Raw genomic sequence first — 22,667 nt, 5'->3', positions numbered from 1 at the left:
ACTAGACTTGAGCTGTCCTATCCAGTATCTCAAAATGAACTATATAGGACAGACTAGACTTGGGCTGACTAGACTTGGGCTGTCCTATATAGTATTTGAGCACAAACTAGACTTGAGCTGTCCTATCCAGTATCTCAAAATGAACTAGATAGGACAGACTAGACTTGGGCTGACTAGACTTGGGCTGTCCTATCTAGTATTTGAGCACAAACTAGACTTGAGCTGTCCTATCTAGTATCTCAAAATGAACTATATAGGACAGACTAGACTTGGGCTGACTAGACTTGGGCTGTCCTATCTAGTATTTGAGCACAAACAAGACTTGAACTGTCCTATCTAGTATCTCAAAATGAACTATATAGGACAGACTAGACTTGGGCTGACTAGACTTGGGCTGTCCTATCTAGTATTTGAGCACAAACTAGACTTGAGCAGTATCTAAACCAATTGTAGTGCTACTTCACATGTCCATGATATCATTCTGGTAACGGTGTGTTCAGGGAAAATTGGGCGGTCTGTGTGGAAACTTTGACTCGAAGACTGCGAACGAGATGCGAACTCCCGACAACATTGACTCCTCAACTCCACAAGAGTTTGGAAACAGTTGGACAACAACAGAGGTGAGTTATGGATCGTTTTCTTAACGTGGATATAATAGACGCATCGTTCACTAACTCCCCATCTGTCTGATGTGCGTTCAGTGTGCGCATAGCCCAGACATGAGACAGCCGTGCAGCATCAGTCCGCTCAGAGAACCCTTTGCCAAGCAGCAGTGTGCTATTCTCCTCAGTGAGGTCTTCCAGGCCTGCCACCCGGTGGTGAGTGGTGGAATTACAGTCGCACAACTACTGTATATGTATAATATAAATATCATATCAATCTGTGTCTTATCTACTTTGGTCTCAAAGACTACATAGGACGACTCTATTCGAGCTCATGCTTGCGTACGAGCTATGACAGCTCAAGTCTAATTCATGCTCAAAGACTAGGTAGGACAACTCGAATTGAATTGAATTGAAGCTTAAAGGCTCGATAGGACAACGCTAGTCTAGTTTGTGCTTAAAGACTAGGTAGGACAACTCTAGTCGAGTTCATGCTCAAAGACAAGATAGGACCGCTTTAGTCTAGTCTGTCCCATCGAATTGAAGCTTAAAGGCTCGATAGGACAACACTAGTCTAGTTTGTGCTCAAAGACTAGATAGGACGACTCTAGTCTAGTTCATGCTCAAAGACTAAGTAGGACGACTCTAGTCTAGTTCGTGCTCAAAGACAAGATAGGACCGCTTTAGTCTAGTCTGTCCCATCGAATTGAAGCTTAAAGGCTCGATAGGACAACGCTAGTCTAGTTTGTGCTCAAAGACTAGGTAGGACAACTCTAGTCGAGTTCATGCTCAAAGACAAGATAGGACCGCTTTAGTCTAGTCTGTCCCATCGAATTGAAGCTTAAAGGCTCGATAGGACAACGCTAGTCTAGTTTGTGCTTAAAGACTAGGTAGGACAACTCAAGTCTAATTCATGCTCACTGACTAGGTAGGACAACACTAGTCTAGTTCATGCTCAAAGACAAGATAGGACGCTTTAGTCTTATCTGTCCCATCGAATTGAAGCTCAAAGGCTCGATAGGATAGCGCTAGTGTAGTTTGTGCTCAAAGACTAGATAGGACGACTCTAGTCTAGTTCGTGCTCAAAGACAAGATAGGACCACTTTAGTCTAGTCTGTCCCATCGAATTGAAGCTTAAAGCCTTGATAGGACAAAGCTAGTCGAGTTTGTGCTCAAAGACTAGATAGGACGACTCTAGTATAGTCTGTCCAACATGGGACAGTTGGAAGGTCAAATTAAATGCACCATTTTAGGTTCATTGTGAAATTTCACCCTAAACTTTTGCTGTCCCATCCAGTATTTCAGTACAACCTAGACAGGCACTGTCCTATCTAGTCTTTGTGCATGAACTCGATAGGACAGACGTGACTATAGCCGTCCTATCTTGTCTTTGAGCACAAACTAGATTTGGGCTGTCCAATCTAGTATTTGAGCATGAACTTGATAGGACAGACTAGACTTCAGTTGTCCTATCTAGTATTTGAGCATGAGCTGAAATCCAGTCTTTGAGGATAAGACAGACTAGACTAAAGCTGTCCTATCTTGTCTTTGAGCACAAACCAGACTTGGGCTGTCCGATGTAGTATTTGAGCATGAACTAGATAGGACAGATTAGACTTCAGCTGTCCTATCTAGTAAGGACAGACTATCTTTGAGCTGTTCTATCTAGGAGTTGAGCATGAGCTAGAAGAAAGCTGTCCTCTATAGGTTTTGATCATGAACTCGATAGGACAGACCAGAATACAGCTGTCCTATCTAGTCTTTGTGCATGAAATCGATAGGACAGACTAGACTAAAGCCTAAAGACAGACTATCCTTGAGCTGTTCTATCTAGGAGTTGAGCATGAGCTAGAAGAAAGCTGACCTTTATAGGTTTTGATCATGAACTAGATAGGACAGACCAGAATACAGCTGTCCTATCTAGTCTTTGTGCATGAACTCGATAGGACAGACGTGACTATAGCCGTCCTATCTTGTCTTTGAGCACAAACTAGATTTGGGCTGTCCAATCTAGTATTTGAGCATGAACTTGATAGGACAGAGTAGACTTCAGTTGTCCTATCTAGTATTTGAGCATGAGCTGAAATCCAGTCTTTGAGGATAAGACAGACTAGACTAAAGCTGTCCTATCTTGTCTTTGAGCACAAACTAGACTTGAGCTGTTCTATCCAGTATCTCTGATAGGAACTAGATAGGACAGATTAGACTTCAGCTGTCCTATCTGGTAAGGACACACTATCCTCGAGCTGTTCTATCTAGGAGTTGAGCATGAGCTAGAAGAAAGCTGACCTCTATAGGTTTTGATCATGAACTAGATAGGACAGACCAGAATACAGCTGTCCTATCTAGTCTTTGTGCATGAAATCGATAAGACAGACTAGACTAAAGCCTAAAGACAGACTCTCCTTGAGCTGTTCTATCTAGGAGTTGAGCATGAGCTAGAAGAAAGCTGTCCTCTATAGGTTTTGATCATGAACTAGATAGGACAGACCAGAATACAGCTGTCCTATCTAGTCTTTGTGCATGAACTCGATAGGACAGACGTGACTATAGCCGTCCTATCTTGTCTTTGAGCACAAACTAGATTTGGGCTGTCCGATCTAGTATTTGAGCATGAACTTGATAGGACAGACTAGACTTCAGTTGTCCTATCTAGTATTTGAGCATGAGCTGAAATCCAGTCTTTGAGGATAAGACAGACTAGACTAAAGCTGTCCTATCTTGTCTTTGAGCACAAACCAGACTTGGGCTGTCCGATGTAGTATTTGAGCATGAACTAGATAGGACAGATTAGACTTCAGCTGTCCTATCTAGTAAGGACAGACTATCTTTGAGCTGTTCTATCTAGGAGTTGAGCATGAGCTAGACGAAAGCTGTCCTCTATAGGTTTTGATCATGAACTAGATAGGACAGACCAGAATACAGCTGTCCTATCTAGTCTTTAAGCATGTGAGGATAAGCGGTAGAAAAAGAATGAATGTTGTGATACCAGTAGTACTTTGTACTCAGGTGGACGTCACCTGGTTCTACACGAACTGCCTATCAGACACATGCGGCTGCAGTCGGGGCGGCAACTGTGAATGTTTCTGCACCAGCGTGGCGGCGTACGCCCAACGGTGCTGCCACCAGGGTGTTCCCGTCGACTGGCGGTCCCCGTCCGTATGCTGTGAGTTATATGTGATGTTATATGTTTGTTATATGAAACATATAATCATATTTGTATATCTGTGCTTCTTCTCTGCAGCATATGACTGTGAATTCTACAACAAAGGTATTGCAGCTTTTCCTTTTTTTTTGAGGTTCACATGCTAAAATTTTTATGCTTTAATAATTAGATGTTATTAGCCACGTTTACATGGACCCAAATATTCCGATTGCATTCGGTTTATTTGCTGAAACGGAAAAAACGTAGCCTTTGTATACACCTCATTCCCAAAAAAAGCATATTACAATAAACATAGCATATTTTGGTGCAAGTCTTTGAGTTCTTATGTTGTAAAGTGTGCTTATTTGTACCTATGTTGTTGTATCAGGGGCTTTTTTTGCTAGTAGCCACGTTGACATGGACCCAAATATCCAGATTGCATTCGGTTCATTCCCAAAGCATAGCATATTTTGGTGCAAGTCTTTGAGTTCTTATGTTGTAAAGTGTGCTTATTTGTACTTATGTTGTTGTATCAGGGGTTTTTTTTGCTAGTAGCCACGTTGACATGGACCCAAATATCCAGATTGCATTCGGTTCATTCCCAAAGCATAGCATATTTTGGTGCAAGTCTTTGAGTTCTTATGTTGTAAAGTGTGCTTATTTGTACTTATGTTGTTGTATCAGGGGTTTTTTTTGCTAGTAGCCACGTTGACATGGACCCAAATATCCAGATTGCATTCGGTTCATTCCCAAAGCATAGCATATTTCGGTGCAAGTCTTTGAGTTCTTATGTTGTAAAGTGTGCTTATTTGTACCTATGTTGTTGTATGAGGGGCTTTTTTTTGCTAGTAGCCAGAATTGAACCTCTATATACACCTCATTCCCAAAGAAAAGTGCCAATCCGAAAAAGAACATATAAACATAGCATATTTCGGTGCAAGTCTTTGAGTTCTTATGTTGTAAAGTGTGCTTATTTGTACCTATGTTGTTATATGAGGGTTTTTTTGCTAGTAGCCAGAATTGAACCTTTGTATACACCTCATTCCCAAAGAAAAGTGCCAATCCGAAAAATAACATATAAACATAGCATATTTCGGTGCAAGTCTTTGAGTTCTTATGTTGTAAAGTGTGCTTATTTGTACCTATGTTGTTGTATGATGGACTTTTTTTTGCTAGTAGCCAGAATTGAACCTTTGTATACACCTCATTCCGAAAGAAAAGTGCCAATCCGAAAAAGAACATATAAACATAGCATATTTTGGTGCAAGTCTTTGAGTTCTTATGTTGTAAAGTGTGCTTATTTGTACCTATGTTGTTGTATGAGGGGCTTTTTTTTGCTAGTAGCCAGAATTGAACCTCTATATACACCTCATTCCCAAAGAAAAGTGCCAATCCGAAAAAGAACATATAAACATAGCATATTTCGGTGCAAGTCTTTGAGTTCTTATGTTGTAAGGTGTGCTTATTTGTACCTATGTTGTTGTATGAGGGTTTTTTTTTTGCTAGTAGCCAGAATTGAACCTTTGTATACACCTCATTCCGAAAGAAACGTGCCAATCCGAAAAAGAACATATAAACATAGCATATTTTGGTGCAAGTCTTTGAGTTCTTATGTTGTAAAGTGTGCTTATTTGTACCTATGTTGTTGTATGAGGGTTTTTTTTTTGCTAGTAGCCAGAATGTAACCTTTATATACACCTCATTCCCAAAGAAAAGTGCCAATCCGAAAAAGAACATATAAACATAGCATATTTCGGTGCAAGTCTTTGAGTTCTTATGTTGTAAAGTGTGCTTATTTGTACCTATGTTGTTGTATGAGGGTTTTTTTTTTGCTAGTAGCCAGAATGTAACCTTTGTATACACGTCATTCCCAAAAAAAAGTGCCAATCCGAAAAAGAAAATATAAACATAGCATATTTCGGTGCAAGTCTTTGAGTTCTTATGTTGTAAAGTGTGCTTATTTGTACCTATGTTGTTGTATGAGGTCTTTTTTTGCTAGTAGCCAGAATTGAACCTTTGTATACACGTCATTCCCAAAGAAAAGTGCCAATCCGAATCCGATGAACATATAAACATAGCATATTTCGGCGCAAGTCTTTGAGTTCTTATGTTGTAAAGTGTGCTTATTTATACCTATGTTGTTGTATGAGGGGCTTTTTTTTGCTAGTATGATGTTTACGTTTTACTGGGCATGCCCCATTGACTATTCTGGTTGATTATAGCGGCGCATGTAGACAAGAGATTGGAATATTCCTTTCCATGGATACTGTTGCTTTCGGAAAGGTCATTCGGAAAGAGAAAAACTCCTCATGTAAACGTGGCTAATGTATTCTCAAGAATCGAATCGATCACAACAGGAAGTACTGTTCAGGTTGTCATTCATTTTCGAAGAAAACCCGAACAGTCCATGTGCGATTGATCCAATGCCCGATTTGTCGACAATTTTCCGTCATCATCGAACATGGAATAACGCAACTTCCTTTCTGCAGTTCTTGGAAAAGGACCCTTCAGGTTGATCCCCTTCAGGGATCGCGCAACGGTCTTGGTCGCCCGCCATTCAGGAAGCTCAGTGTTAATTAAACGAGGAAACTTCAGCGATGTCGCTGGCACCTTCTCCCACTTCATGATGACACCAGGTCTCAGCAGAGTCCGACCACATGGTGAGTTCTTCCGAGGAACTCTTCTCCTGATAGCCTGCTCCTTTGTGGACTGTAATTTGATTAGCATCCTATAGCTAAAAAACATTTTTTTCCTGTGTACAAGCGGGATAGCATCCGTTTTCAAAAGTATAAAGGTGTTCCTTCAGAGAAGTCATCACTGAAATGATCACTGCAAGAAACGGAACTTGAGTTGGGTTTCCATCTGTCCATTGTTCTCCGCACTTTAATTCAGTATTGTCTTAAAACTTCTTCTTTTGGAAAAGAAAACAAAGCTACAGTACAACTCGGATACTGTAAACATCCAGCAGCAACACAACATTTTGCACGACTGCTATTTTGATGCTGGGATAGGCTCCAGCATGCTACCCTCAAATGAATGAATGATGAATAAAACACAAAGATAATAGGTCTGATTTTATGTATGACTAAGGAAATAATATTATTATATATATTATATTCACATTCGAGAGGCTAAAATCAGAAAATAAGTACAAAAAAAAATTAATCGAAGACCAACATAGTTGTTGATTAATTAGGTAATGGATTAATCATCAATTAATTGTTACAGCAAACAAACAACCAAATAATATGCTCTAAATATCCCACATGAGCGAGTATCTATTTGATCTGTACATAACTGCCATCGGGCTGCACGGTGGAGGAGTGGTTGCAACGCAGGTCAAGAGTTCGATTCCACACTCGGAATTCTGTGTGGAGTTTGCATGTTCTCCCTGTGCGTGGGTTTTTTCCGGGTACTCCGGTTTCCTGCCACATTCCAAAAACATGCTAGGTTAATTAGCGACTCCAATTGTCCGTTGGGCGTACACTGCCGCATGATGCTAACCTGACCGAAATTATGTATTTATTTTTATGATTGAAATATTACAATTATTTTTTCTCTTCAAATTACATGTCAGTAAATTTCAAAATGTACATGATTTCATTTTTATTTTGAACAGACACGTCACGGATCTCCTTTGAGGCATCCAGCAGACCCAATCACTTCCTGTATGTGAGCCCCGGTGGCCAGCTGAAACTGGGCAAATGGGAAGAGAGCAAGGAATTCTGGGATCGAGCCACCTTCGTGCTCCACAGGGACACCTGGATCTCGGGCTACGACTCCCTGGAGTCCCAAGCGAAGCCAGGATTCTTCTTGCACGCCACCATCCCCCGCCTACACCTGCTCAAATATCGTCACACCGACAGCTTCCGCAAGGCCATTCTCTTCCGACTGACGGGTATTAATCACTGACTCCCTAAAGTGGCACATAAATAATATTAATAATAATAAAAAAATAATAAAAACTTAAGAAACCACATATAGTTGGTGGGTAGACAAATTATTTTTTTCATATTAAAATAAACAAAGCATTATTAGAGCACTGTAGACATGACAAAACACGACTATAGTCACATTTATACTCTTTTTATTTACAACATATTGCGCAACTGCGGGGTCTCGAGACGCATGCTAACTCGCAAACTAGAGAGCTAGCCACCTAAACGGTAGCCTTCAAGTTATTTCCTTTCAACTTAAATAGCTAAAAAAAACTCACCACTTCCACACGGATAGGGAGGATAACTATTAACAGTTATTTAACCTTTAACATGAACATTATTTACAACATATTGCGCAACTGCAGGGTCTCGAGACGCATGCTAACTCGCAAACTAGAGAGCTAGCCACCTAAACGGTAGCCTTCAAGTTATTTCCCTTAAACCTAAAAAGCCAAAAACTTACCACTTCCACACGGATAGGGAGGATAGCTATTAACAGTTATTTAACCTTTAACATGAACATGAATCAAACGTAATATTTTTTTCTGGGTACATGATACCATACGGCATCCATATCAAACTTGCGCGGGCCGCGCTAACATTAAACTTTCATATCAAAGCGGGGGCCTCAAACTAGTGTTCTGCGGGCCGCATTTGGCCCGCGGGCCGCGTGTTTGAGACCGCTGGTGTGGACATTGAAAGGGTGAAGGATCACAATAGATTAAAATATACTGTAGTATACGTATATATAGCAAGCAACAAAAGTGGCGTTTATTCAATATACTCAGCAGGCTACTCTCCAAAATGCTTGATGAATTATTTCACTCAGCTGTCTTTGAGTATTTGACCGCAGCTTCAGCTGGTGTCGGTGATCCTCATTCGGGGTCAAAGGTCATCACTTCTAGCGGTCATCGTACTGCAGCTAAAAACAGAGCGCCATTTGTTTTCCTGGTATGGAATTGATTTGTTTCAAGGGACATCACATGGTTACACATGGAAGTAAACATAGTACACTAGAAATAATATGTTAATGATAAATATATAAAATTATATAACTATTGGACAAAGATGACTGGAAAGGGATGTCCTAAGTGTGGCCCGGGGGACCGTTGCAGCCCACGGCTGTTTTCTTTTTGTCCCGCCGCATTCAAGAAAACTTAAACAACAACGGCAACTATAGAAAATCAGCAGTCATTTTTTACAAGAATCACTCAGTCTTACTTGGATTACAAACAATGCTAAACTCATCGCACAGCGACTTAACACCCGTTTGGTAAATCTGACAAAAAAAGGGTAATACAAGTTGAAAACGAAAAGAACAATTATTTGAAGGTTTCACCATCATGCATCGCATTCGTTGGAGTACTGCAATGACGTCAGCCTCTCTCATATGTAGGCCAAGCCTCGGAGAGTTTACAATATGCTCTTGTGAAGTGGAATGAAAGTGAATTTTTTTTTTCCCATGAGGCTCTGGTCCAGATGCCCCACCAGGTCCTCGGTGCCAGTGGAGGTACGACTCCTGCTCAAGCCCCTGTTTCAAAACCTGCAGCGACCCATCAGCAGAAGCCTGTGTCTCCATCCCACAGTGAGACCTTTGACCTTTTCTTCCACTCTAATTAACTAGTTAATTAGTTTAATTAGTTAATTAATTTTTTTCCACTGAAAATTCATCCCCTTCGCCATAACTCCGTAATAATTTATAAATGTGTGATAAAAAAGCACAATTTTAAAAATGTTTTATGTCTGATGATATTATTTGGGAATCAAATTTCGTGATTTCGTACTTTATTTGGCGGTACTTGAATGCACCATAGTTGTGTGCTGTGACTGGCTACTTCGGGATCCCAATATTCATCAATTACATTCATTAGTGGTGAGTACATTTGATACTTTTAGTGCATTTAATTGGATCGTGTCATGAGTGACCAATGGCAATTAAAGAGACGAGGGGGAGAGTTCTGGAGCTGAATCGAATAATTACAACAGTAACCATGGATGGATGGATGGATGGATGGATTCATGGATGGATGGATTCATGGATTCATGGATGGATGGATGGATGGATTCATGGATTCATGGATTCATGGATGGATGGATGGATTCATGGATTCATGGATGGATGGATTCATGGATGGATGGATGGATGGATTCATGGATTCATGGATGGATGGATGGATGGATGGATGGATGGATTCGTGGATGGATGGATGGATTCGTGGATTAATGGATGGATGGATGGATGGATGGATTCATGGATTGATGGATGGATTGATGGATTGATGGATGGATTCATGGATTCATGGATGGATTCATGGATGGATGGATGGATGGATTCGTGGATTCATGGATGGATGGATGGATTCATGGATTCATGGATGGATGGATGGATTCATGGATGGATGGATGGATTCATGGATTCATGGAGGGATGGATGGATTCATGGATTCATGGAGGGATGGATAGATTCGTGGATTCATGGATGGATGGATGGATGGATGGATTCATGGATTCATGGATTCATGGATGGATGGATGGATTCATGGATGATGGATGGATTCATGGATGGATCCATGGATTGATGGATTGATGGATTCATGGATGGATGGATTGATGGATGGATGGATGGATTCATGGATTGATAGATGGATTCATGGATGGATTCATGGATGGATTCATGGATGGATTCATGGATTCATGGATTCACTCACCAACCAACCGATGCTGTTTTATATGTGCAGAGTGGAGGGCTGCTTTCCTTTCTGCCCGCCTCACATGGTCCTCGATGAAGTGACTCGCCGATGCGTCTACGCCAAAGACTGTGAGTACCAGACTGAAAGACCAGAAATGTTACTTTTTTTTTCAAACAGTGGTCATATTCAGTATACCCACTGGGAGCCCACCACAGGGTAGACCTAGGACATTCTGGACGGATCATTTCTGGCCAGCGTTCCTCCGGTGGAACTAGAAAAGTCCGGAAGACCGGGAAGTCTGGGCTGATGTTCAAATATCTTATATATTTTTTATTCCCTTTAGGTATTAAAGCCCCGGTCATAAAACCCATAATCCCAACCGGTACCGAGACAACCTCTGCAATTCTGTCTTCAACAACCACCAAAGTTGAACTCAAGACCGCCACTGTCCCCTCGATCTCCTTAATGACCAAAACCACCACCAGTCCGACCACATCAGCATCCGCTCCCACAACACCGCCAATCCCTGATCGGTCAACCCAATTAAGCATCCCTGAACCAACTCAACCAGTTGCTCAACCATCCGGTACCACGTTCCTCCCTGCTGTAAGACCAGAGGTGGATGAACCTCTTTCGACCATAAAAGTCACTGAATCCGATTCCACAGCTGAGAGTCCGACCGTTAGCCCTTTTGGATCGAGCACCTTCAGTTCCAGCCGTGCTCCTTTTGCAATGACTTCTCTTTCCTGGTCCACTGACTCCCTCCAACCCCTCTTAACCACCAAAAGAACTCCCATGCAAACATCTACCGGTACAGTACCAAGTACAAGGACTCAGGAGTCCACAGAAGGTACACATTCAGTAGTGGTGTTCCCATTTGGAACCACTTCTCCGGTGACCGAACGGACCGTTGTTCCCAAATCTGCTACCACCGCGCATATGGAAACCGGCAGCACAAAACCGTTAACGGTCGAGGGAGTTCCTTCTGGACCCGTCACTCCGGTTTTCCGAAGCACGGCATCACTTTCGACTGTACCTGTCAAAACAACAGTACCGATGTCAACAGTCTCTTCAGCAAAGACTGTAGACTCGGTCTCTACAGTTGAACCCGTCAAAACCAGAACAACGCAGTTTCTCGGTCCAGAGACTACAGCGCCTCTCATTTCTGCGCTTACTACCGAGAAGATACTTTTAACCACTCCGGTTTCTTCTGAAATACCGCCTTTAACGCCGGTTCACGTCTCTCTGACTACAGCTGTGCCAAGTCCTACCTTGTCGGCTTCAGACTTGCAGACACCAAAAACGACAACAACCGTACTTGAATCTACTGAGTCCAAAAAACCTGCTGCCGTCACAACAATAGCTCCCGTGTCCACTGCGACTTCGAGACCGCCAAAGGTAGCTACAGCGACAACTTTGGTCACCAAATCTACAACCGAACCATCAGTTCCCACTGTTGCGTCAGTATCACCAAGCTCTACCACGATGACCTCCAAACCGTGGCGTCTACCCCATTGGGACACGTCTTCAACGTGGTTGTACCGCCCTACGACAAAAACTACACCGGCGCTCACCTCTCAAGATGTTCCGCATGTGGTCAGTGTGACTAAAACAACCGAAGTACCTCGTTTTTCGGTATCACGCCCGGTCATCACTTCGACTGTACCAGATACTGTCGCAACCACAACCGCTAAAACCATCAGCATCCCTACGATAGAATTTCATACCAAGACAAAAGTTACACCCGGAACTGGTGTTCCTGATACTCCGTTTACCGTTGTTTCGGCCAGAGTACCGTCGATTTCAACCACGATTGGACCCGTCACAGTAAAACCAGTCACAGAAACTGGAACATCTACTTCGCCTGCGACGCCGAGAACAACAACCACAGGACTTGTACCGAGTGTAAGATCTACATCTACCGCAACATCGACAACAATCACAACCACGGCTTTCATCGGGACAACAGTCACGGGAACTACACCCCAAATCACGTCAACTGAGAAACCAGTCACAACACCTTCGGTAGTCACCACTGAATCCACATCGGTTTTTACGCCTCAACCAGAAGTTCCATCTGGAACCATCTCCACGTCTTCGAAACCTTTGACTCCATTGACGGCAAAAACACCGGTGCTTGGTTTGACCCCGCCATTAGTACCCGATTCCGCTCTCACAACAGTGACTGCATCTTCACCCATAACTTCAACCACACTAGTATCTGTCCCGAAAACCACAGAACCCCCAATCGCTTCCAAACCTGCGACTTCCCAGTCTGATATTCCTGGTCTTACCGTAACTCCGACTCCTACAACCACAACGCTTTTCACAACTGTGCCGGATAGGAGAAATCTAACCAGTACTCTTGTCCAAGTCCAAACAACAAGAACGTGCACGGTGGGTTCAGTTTCAGGTTTCAGGTTCAGACTTTTTGAATCTTTCATTCAGATTTAAGATTATGCTTTTTTTTTAGCCTCCATATGCAGAGATTGTGGACGAGTGCAGCAAGTACATCTGTGTCAACAACCAGCTGGTCTTCTTCAACAAATCCCAAAGCTGCCCGTTCTCCTCTCAACCACCGAACTGCGGCCTGCTTGGCTTTGCTGTCCTGGTCAATGGAGACAAATGTTGTCCTCAGTGGGATTGTCCATGTAAGAAAAAACACATACAGTCATTTATTCAAATCATAATACTGTGTCAAGTATCAGGGTGTCATGACCTGGGGTCTCAATCAAGAATAAAGAAAATCAATCAATCAGTAATAAATAAATAAATATAATAATAATAATCATAAAAACTTAAGAAACCACATATAGTTGGTGGTTAGACAAATGATTTTTTTCATATTAAAAAGAACAAAGCATTATTAGAGCCCTGTAGACATGACAAAACACGACTATAGTCACATTTATACTCTTTTTATTTACAACATATTGCGCAACCGCAGGGTCTTGAGACACATGCTAACTCGCAAACTAGAGAGCTAGCCACCTAAACGGTAGCCTTCAAGTTATTTCCTTTCAGCTTAAATAGCCAAAAAAACTTACCACTTCCACACGGATAGGGAGGATGACTATTAACAGTTATTTAACCTTTCCACACTGGAATTTGCACGTTCTCCCGTGGGTTTTCTCCGGGTACTCCGGTTTCCTCCCACATTCCAAAAACATGATAAATAAATAAACACAAAATAAAAAAAAATAAACTTTATAGTTTTTTAAATTAAAAAAATATATTTTTTAAATTAAAAAAATATACTTATTTTTTGTAATTAATTTTTTAAAATGTTTAATTAATTTAATTACTGAAAATTAAAAAAAAACTTAAACGATATTAGGAAAGCAGGAAGTGAACAAATGTATAATAATATATAATAATATTTTTTTTAATTATATTAATATATTATATATATTAATATTAAAACATATATATTATATATTGTTATATTAAATTTAATTATATTATTTAAATAAAAATTAGAAAAAAAATCAAAAATCTGACAAAAAAACCCAAAACTTAAACTATATTAGGAAAGCAGGAAGTGAACAAATGTATAATAATATATAATAATATATATTTTTTAATTATATTAATATATTATATATATTAATATTAAAAAATATATATTATATATTGTTATATTAAATTTAATTATATTATTTAAATAAAAATTAGAAAAAAAAATAAAAAATCTGACAAAAAACCCAAAACTTAAACTATATTAGGAAAGCAGGAAGTGAACAAATGTATAATAATATATAATAACAATTTTTTTAAATTATATTAATATATTATATATATTAATATTAAAAAATATATTATATATTGTTATATTAAATTTAATTATATTATTTAAATAAAAATTAGAAAAAAAATAAAAAATCTGACAAAAAACCCCAAAACTTAAACTATATTAGGAAAGCAGGAAGTGAACAAATGTAACAGTTACTGATTTTAAAAGTACCAGATGGAGGGGTAGGATTTAATAAGCTTTGCTTCTTCCTACTCCTTTTGGACATGTGGAACTGGGAACTGATTATGGGATGCATTCAATTGTAATCTGATGCATGTTCAAATCCAATGAAACCATTACCAATTACCATTACCATTACCATTACAATTACCATTACCATTACCATTACATTTCATTGGTATTTTTCTTCACTTCCAGGTCGCTGCTCCGTGTTTCCAGACTTGAATGTGATCACATTTGATGGGAACAGCGTCGGCATCCATAAAGCGGCTTCCTTCATAGCGGCCCAGCAGCCCAATGAGACCGTCAGCGTTCTGGTTCAGGAGTGTCCTGCTGAGTCAGCAGTAAGTCGTTATTATTTATACTTATTATACATATTATTCATAATATTATCACTTTTTTTTCATATGTCAATTTTCTTCAAAAGCTTCTGGGGAATTTGACCAACCTTTGTCTGGTTTCACTTAACATCACTCACAATTCCCACCACATCGTCATCAACAGGCTTCAGAGGAGGGTAGGACGAGGCGCCGCTTATGTTGACATAACAACTCCCATGTGTGCATATGTCAAAATAATTTTTTTTTTTTTTTTTTTTTTTTTTCACCAGCTCTTTGTCAACTCACGGTATGCCAGGCCTCGATTTAAAAAATTTGGTTTCGAGATCTACGACACGGGCAACATGTACCTGGTTCGAAGCCCGGCTGGTCTTAAGCTGCAGTGGTATCACAGCACCGGAATGATGGTGATCGACGCCGACAACGCTAGCAACAAGCCGCCCACCATGGGACTCTGTGGTACGAGTGTTTGGAATTATTAGTACTTAATTCGGGTAGAGGCTGCGCGGTGTGTGGTTAGCACGTGGGGCTCACAGCTATCAGACCTGAGTTTGATCCCACCCTCTGTGTGGAGTTTGCATGTTCTCCCCATTTTTTTCCGGGTACTCCGGTTTCCTCCCACATTCCAAAAACATGCTAGGTTAATTAGCGACTCCAAATTATCCATAGGTATGAATGTGAGTGTGAATGGTTGTTTGTCTATATGTGCCCTGTGATTGGCTGGCTAATGTCTACTATATTGGCTGGTAGGAGAGTAACGGTGACTATAGGGGTGTTATTTTAGGGCTCTGATACAAGGTCGTAAACAGGTTTTTTATACTGTAATGATAAAAATATGGCTGCACGGTGGACGAGTGGTTAGTGCGCAGGCCTCACAGCTAGGAGACCCGAGTTCAATTCCACCCTCAGTCATCTCTGTGTGGACTTTGCGTGGGGTTTTTTCCGGGTACTCCGGTTTCCTCCCACATTCCAAAAACATGCTAGGTTAATTAGCGACTCCAAATTGTCCATAGGTATGAATGTGAGTGTGAATGGTTGTTTGACTATATGTGCCCTGTGATTGGCTGGCCACCAGTCCAGGGTGTACCCCGCCTCTCTGACCTTAGTCTTATAATATTTTAACTTGCAATATGTTTTTTTTTCCCCACCCAATTTTTAGAAATTTTCCCAAATTTCTCGTCATGACTTTTTTCCCTAATAATTATATTAAATAATCTGAATATAAATATAATATACAATAATTAAATAATACTGAAAATTAAATAATTACACATAATTATAAACTAATAAACTAATAATTAAAATAACTAAAATAAAATAATAATAATTTAAAAAATTAAAATCTTTTTTTGCAGTTTTTCTTTTTAAGAAAATGCTGATGAGTGTGAATGGTTGTTTGACTATATGTGCCCTGTGATTGGCTGTGGCCACCAGTCCAGGGTGTACCCCGCCTCTCTGACCTTTGTCTTTATTAGTAACGGTGACTATAGGGGTGTTATTTAATGGCTAGCTAGAGGGCTCTGATACAAGGTCATAAACAGGTTTTTTTTATACTGTAATGATAAGAAAAATAAAATGAAAATATGGCTGCACGGTGGACGAGTGGTTGGCGCGCAGGAACAGCCAACCTATGAAAAAAAGTGTGACTTATATTCCGGAAAATACAGTATTTTGTAATCCTGGAAATTCAATCAGATCATCATTTCTTTGTGATTTGTAATTATTATTATTATTATTTTTGAAAATTAAATAATTACACATAATTATATAAACTAACAATTAAAATAACAAAAATAAAATAATAATAATTTAAAAAATTAAAATCTTTTTTTGCAGTTTTTTTTTTAAAGAAAATGCTGATGGGTGAGTGTGAATGGTTGTTTGACTATATGTGCCCTGTAATAATAATAATTATTATTATTATTTTTGGACAGGTTTCTGTGACGGAGACCCAAGCAACGACTTGATTTTACCCAATGGCACCGCTCTTGAACGGGGCGAGGACCCGTCTCTCTTTATTGACAGCTGGCAGGTTCCCAACACCACCAGCTACGTCAGTCCCAGTCGGCGTCGCCAGTTCAACTGCTCCACCAGTGACTGCTCTCGGTGCTTGGTCATGCTGCGGAACCCCGCCTTCTTCCAGTGTCACACCTTTGTGGGTTCATCTCTCAGACCCCCCCGCCCCCCCATCATATTATATATATTTTATATATATATATATATATATATATTTGAATTCTTCTAGGTCTCTCCAAGCACATTCTGTGAGGTTTGGGTCCAAGATGTCGAGTATGTAAACAACCAGTGTGTGGCGCTAGCTGCCTACGTAGCCTCTTGCCACAAGTTCAACATCTGCATTGAGTGGAGGAGACCCGATTACTGTCGTAAGTTTTCAACCTCTGTAAAGTCACACTAAAAAGACAGTTTGACAATAGATTGTACTGAAACTTAAATAAAACTAAAATCATGCAAATAGACAGTGTAGACATTGAAAGGGTGAAGGAAAATACATTTCTGGGGATCGCAATAGATATGAGTAATATGAGCTGGAAACCTCATATTACAAATATATAAAAAAAAACAGAAAAAACAAATATTCACTATATCACTATATTGACGGTTACTATGGTATCCATTATGTCATTGTATGGTCAATAATGGTCGTAATTCGGTACGGGACAAAAAAAATTAATAAAAAAAAACAAACTTAAAACTATATTAGGAAAGCAGGAAGTGAACAAATGTAACAGTTACTGATTCTACCAAATAGTAAAAATAAAAAAATAAAAATGTAAAATATATATATTTTTGATTTTTAAAACAATTATATTAATATATTATATATATTAATATTAAATATATATATTATTATATTAAATTTAATTATATTATTTAAACAAAAATTAGAAAAAAAATCAAAACTTTACAAAAAAAACCCCAAAACTTAAACTATATTAGGAAAGCAGGAAGTGAACAAATGTAACAGTTACTGATAAAAAAGAATAATTTAAAAAAATTATATTAATATATGATATATATTAATATTAAAATATATATGATCTATTATATTAAATATAATTATATTATTTAAATAAAAAATAGAAAAAAATTGACAAAAAAACAAAACTTAAACTATATTAGGAAAGCAGGAAGTGAACAAATGTAACAGTTACTGATAAAAAAGAATAATTTTAAAAAATTATATTAATATATGATATATATTAATATTAAAATATATATGATCTGTTATTATATTAAATTTAATTATATTATTTAAATAAAAAATAGAAAAACATTGACAAAAAAAACAAAACTTAAACTATATTAGGAAAGCAGGAAGTGAACAAATGTAACTGTTACTGATTGTAAAAGTACCAAATGGTAAATAAAAATATATATTTTTTAATTATATTAATACATTATATATATTAATATTAACATATATATAATATATTGTTATATTAAATTTAATTTTATTTAAATAAAAAGTAGAAAAAAAATCAAAAAATTGACAAAAAAAACCCCAAAACTTTATTAGGAAAGCAGGAAGTGAACAAATGTAACAGTTACTGATTATAAAAGTACCAAATGGAGGGGTAGGATTTAATAAGCTTTGCTTCTTCCTACTCCTTTTGGACATGTGGAACTGGGAACTGATTATGTGATGCATTCAATTGTAATCTGATGCATGTTCAAATGAAATCATACCATTAGCATTAGCATTAGCAAGTATAAACCACATGTGATGACATCAATAGAAATTTCGCTGTGTACATTTTTCTTCTGTATGGATGTTTTGTGTCTTCCTGCAGCCTTCACGTGTCCTGACACGCTCCGTTATAAGGCCTGCCTGCCGGTCTGCACATCCCAGTCTTGCCCCCACCCGGACTTTGACTCAGACCCAGACCCAGACCCAGACCATTGCTCAGGGCTGACCGAGGGTTGCGTGTGTCCCCAAGGAACGCTACTTCATCGACCTTACTCCGCCCTCTGTATTCCTCCCAGCAAGTGCGGTAAGATCCCACGTATCTATGTATCTGTATCGTGATTAATCATCATAATTAATTCCTGATTATTAATTGTGGCGTGTTTGTAGCCTGCACTGACAGTTCTGGGATTCCACGAGCACACGGCGAAGTGTGGAAGGCCTCAAAGGACGCTTGTTGTATGAACCGCTGTGACAAGGACACGGTTGTCCCCGTGGAGTACAACTGTTCCACCGCGGACGCGCCCGTGTGCCGGCGGGAAGGGGAAGTGGTCGTTAGCCTGGCGGAAAACGCGAGCTGCTGCCCCCGGAAAGTCTGCGGTAAGGCCACAGTGCGACTATATTTGCTGCTATATTTAATACATAGCATATTATAGCTTAACAACAGCACAATGCAGAATAATACGTGCTTTCACTTTTGAGTCCCCAAAATACCTGAAAACTCCCCAAAGATGCAAAGATTTGTTATTTTTTTTAGAAAATTTAGTGTTTTCTTTTATTAAAAAATACCTTTTTTGCCCGCTTTTGTTGACATTTGAGACCCAAAGGGGTCAATTTTTACGAAAAAAACTACCTATTGTGATGACCTGTATTGTTGTATTGTTAAATTCATCATTATGTAGCCCGTCTGATTTAGCTAACCTCGCGTCCCCCCGTCGGCTGGAACCAACGTTTGCGGAATAAGTCATTGAACGGGGCGTATCTGTCAACAACACAATGCAGAATAATACGTGCTTTCACTGTTGAGTCCCCAAAATACCTGAAGACCTGAAAAAAAATGCCCAAAAAAGTCACTAGATTTGTTGTTAGTGGCTTTTTTTTAGAAAATTTAGTGTTTTGTTTTACTAAAAAATATCCAATGTACATTTTTACCCGCTTTTGTTGTCATTTGAGACCCAAAAGGGGTCAATTTTTACGAAAAAAACTACCTATTATGATGACCTGTATTGTTAAATTCATCATTATGTAACACGTCTGATTAAGCTAACCTCGCGTTCCCCCCGTCGGCTGGAACCAACGTTTGCGGAATAAGTCATTGAACGGGGCGTATCTGTCAACAACACAATGCAGAATAATACGTGCTTTCACTTTTGAGTCCCCAAAATACCTGAAAACTCCCGCAGAGATGCCAGAAAAATCGCAAGATTTGTTGTTAGTGGCTTTTTTAGAAAATTGTGTTAATAAATAAACAAATCAAGAATAAAGAAAATCAATCAGTAATAAATACATATAATAATAATAATAAAACGGCAAATAATAAAAACTTAAGAACCACATATAGTTGGTGGGTAGGCAAATTATTTTTTTTCATATTAAAATGAACAAAGCATTATTAGAGCCCTGTAGACATGACAAAACACGACTATAGTCACATTTATACTCTTTTTATTTACAACATATTGCGCAACTGCAGGGTCTTGAGACACATGCTAACTCGCAAACTAGAGAGCTAGCCACCTAAACGGTAGCCTTCGAGTTATTTCCTTTAAACTTAAATAGCCAAAAACTTACCACTTCCACACGGATAGGGAGGATAACTATTAACAGTTATTTAACCTTTAACATGAACATGAATCAAACGTAATATTTTTTTCTGGGTACATGATACCATACAGCATCCATATCAAACTTTCATTAAACTTTCATATCAAGGCGGGGGGCCTCAAACTAGTGTCCTGCGGGCCACATTTGGCCCGCGGACCGCGTGTAGAAATTCAAACTTACACAAACACACCAATGACATCAGGGTCTCCAGATGGACTTGGTTGATAACCGGAGGAAGTACAGCGTTTAATGAGATGTGATATGACCTTGCAGTGTGTAATCAGACCCTGTGTGACCTCGTCCCCCCTGAGTGTGAACCCGGGGAGAGGTTGGTGTCGTACTACAGACAGGACTCCTGCTGCCCGGACTATGAGTGTGGTGAGTAAACACAGCAGTTTTTGAGCTGGTTTTTGAACTTGATCCTTAGATCGACCAGTAAGACCCGGTTCTGGTGGGGTGTAGTAATTAGTAGATTAGCCTAATTCGGAAAACTCATCGCGGAACCTTGGCGTTTCCAATCCGGAGGAGTAGAGACTCCAAGATCCTTCCTGGTTCTATTCCCAGTATGTTCTTCAACATTGGATGTTTTTTGTGAAGTTTCTCAAGATGGACGTTTTGGGTTTTTTCCGATCTACGTTCTTGCACTTGACCAGAGTGTGGATGAATCAGTTTTCAATCGGTTTTCTTGCTAGAAAACCCAAACGTTCGGTAAATCACTTAGTCTTCTTGAGAACTTGTGAGTTTTTGAGCTGGTTTTTGAACTTGATCCTTAGATCGACCAGTAAGACCTGGTTCTGGTAGAGTGTAGTAATTAGTAGATTAGCCTAATTCGGAAAACTCATCGCGGAACCTTGGTGTTTCCAATCTGAAAGGGAGTAGAGACTCCAAGATCCTTCCTGGTTCTGTTCCCAGTATGTTCTTCAACATTGGATGTTTTTTGAAGTTGTGAAGTTTCTCAAGATGGACGTTTGGTTTTTTTCCGATCTTCGTTCTTGCACTTGACCAGAGTTTGGATGAATCAGTTTTCAATCAGTTTTCTTGCTAGAAAACCCAAACGTTCGGTAAATCACTTGGTCTTCTTGAGAACTTGTGAGTTTTTGAGCTGGTTTTTGAACTTGATCCTTAGATCGACCAGTAAGACCCGGTTCTGGTAGGGTGTAGTAATTAGTAGATTAGCCTAATTCGGAAAACTCATCGCGGAACCTTGGCGTTTTTCCAATCCGGAGGAGTAGAGACTCCAAGATCCTTCCTGGTTCTATTCCCAGTATGTTCTTCAACATTGGATGTTTTTTGAAGTTGTGAAGTTTCTCAAGATGGACGTTTGGTTTTTTTCCCGATCTTCGTTCTTGCACTTGACCAGAGTTTGGATGAATCAGTTTTCAATCAGTTTTCTTGCTAGAAAACCCAAACGTTCGGTAAATCACTTGGTCTTCTTGAGAACTTGTGAGTTTTTGAGCTGGTTTTTGAACTTGATCCTTAGATCGACCAGTAAGACCCGGTTCTGGTAGTGATGTAGTATTGTAGTAATTAGTAGATTAGCCTAATTTGGAAAACTCATCGCGGAACCTTGGCGTTTTTCCAATCCGGAGGAGTAGAGACTCCAAGATCCTTCCTGGTTCTATTCCCAGTATGTTCTTCAACATTGGATGTTTTTTTGAAGTTGTGAAGTTTCTCAAGATGGACGTTTGGTTTTTTTCCCGATCTTCGTTCTTGCACTTGACCAGAGTTTGGATGAATCAGTTTTCAATCGGTTTTCTTGCGAGAAAACCCAAACGTTCGGTAAATCACTTGGTCTTCTTGAGAACTTGTGAGTTTTTGAGCTGGTTTTTGAACTTGATCCTTAGATCAACCAGTAAGACCCGGTTCTGGTAGGGTGTAGTAATTAGTAGATTAGCCTAATTCGGAAAACTCATCGCGGAACCTTGGTGTTTCCAATCCGGAGGAGTAGAGACTCCAAGATCCTTCCTGGTTCTATTCCCAGTATGTTCTTCAACATTGGATGTTTTTTGTGAAGTTTCTCAAGATGGACGTTTTGGGTTTTTTCCGATCTTCGTTCTTCCACTTGACCAGAGTTTGGATCGTTCAGTTTTCAATCAGTTTTCTTGCTAGAAAACCCAAACGTTCTGTAAATCACTTGGTCTTCTTGAGAACTTGTGAGTTTTTGAGCTGGTTGGACTTGATCCTTAGATCGACCAGTAAGACCCGGTTCTGGTAGGGGGCAGTAATTAGTAGATTAGCCTAATTCGGAACACTCATCAACAGGGGATACTTGAATCAGGTATTGTTTGGTATCATCTCGGTCTGCGAACTGCGAACCTATTGAGCGAATTCGAGAACGTTTTGTTCTGGAATTCCTTGAGTTGTTGTCAGAACGGAATCCATGTGAAGTAAATCCTCTTCCATGTGAGGAATATTCACTCTTGCGGTTTTTTGTTCGGTTGTCTGAACCAT

General features: G+C 39.5%; 1 protein-coding gene across 1 annotated transcript in view; it reads left to right on the top strand.

The window, feature by feature from the left end:
- Positions 1-22,667, top strand: part of otog (otogelin) — a 65,573-nt gene that overhangs the window by 27,573 nt on the left and 15,333 nt on the right. Inside the window, exons 25-42 of the mRNA XM_078793142.1 lie at positions 501-620; positions 702-818; positions 3,612-3,768; positions 3,847-3,873; positions 6,237-6,407; positions 7,367-7,645; positions 9,153-9,270; positions 10,424-10,503; positions 10,719-12,772; positions 12,849-13,026; positions 14,547-14,692; positions 14,776-14,865; positions 14,959-15,145; positions 16,621-16,841; positions 16,932-17,070; positions 18,499-18,699; positions 18,783-18,992; positions 20,490-20,594. Coding sequence (XP_078649268.1) covers positions 501-620; positions 702-818; positions 3,612-3,768; positions 3,847-3,873; positions 6,237-6,407; positions 7,367-7,645; positions 9,153-9,270; positions 10,424-10,503; positions 10,719-12,772; positions 12,849-13,026; positions 14,547-14,692; positions 14,776-14,865; positions 14,959-15,145; positions 16,621-16,841; positions 16,932-17,070; positions 18,499-18,699; positions 18,783-18,992; positions 20,490-20,594 — 4,600 coding nt within the window. The remainder of the gene's footprint in view (positions 1-500; positions 621-701; positions 819-3,611; positions 3,769-3,846; positions 3,874-6,236; positions 6,408-7,366; positions 7,646-9,152; positions 9,271-10,423; positions 10,504-10,718; positions 12,773-12,848; positions 13,027-14,546; positions 14,693-14,775; positions 14,866-14,958; positions 15,146-16,620; positions 16,842-16,931; positions 17,071-18,498; positions 18,700-18,782; positions 18,993-20,489; positions 20,595-22,667) is intronic.

This window comes from Doryrhamphus excisus, linkage group LG1 (assembly GCF_037039965.1).
Source record: "Doryrhamphus excisus strain RoL-2023G ecotype Guam linkage group LG1, RoL_Dexc_Guam_v1.1, whole genome shotgun sequence".
Lineage (NCBI taxonomy): Eukaryota > Metazoa > Chordata > Actinopteri > Syngnathiformes > Syngnathidae > Doryrhamphus > Doryrhamphus excisus.
This window is presented reverse-complemented; position numbering and strand designations above follow the sequence as displayed.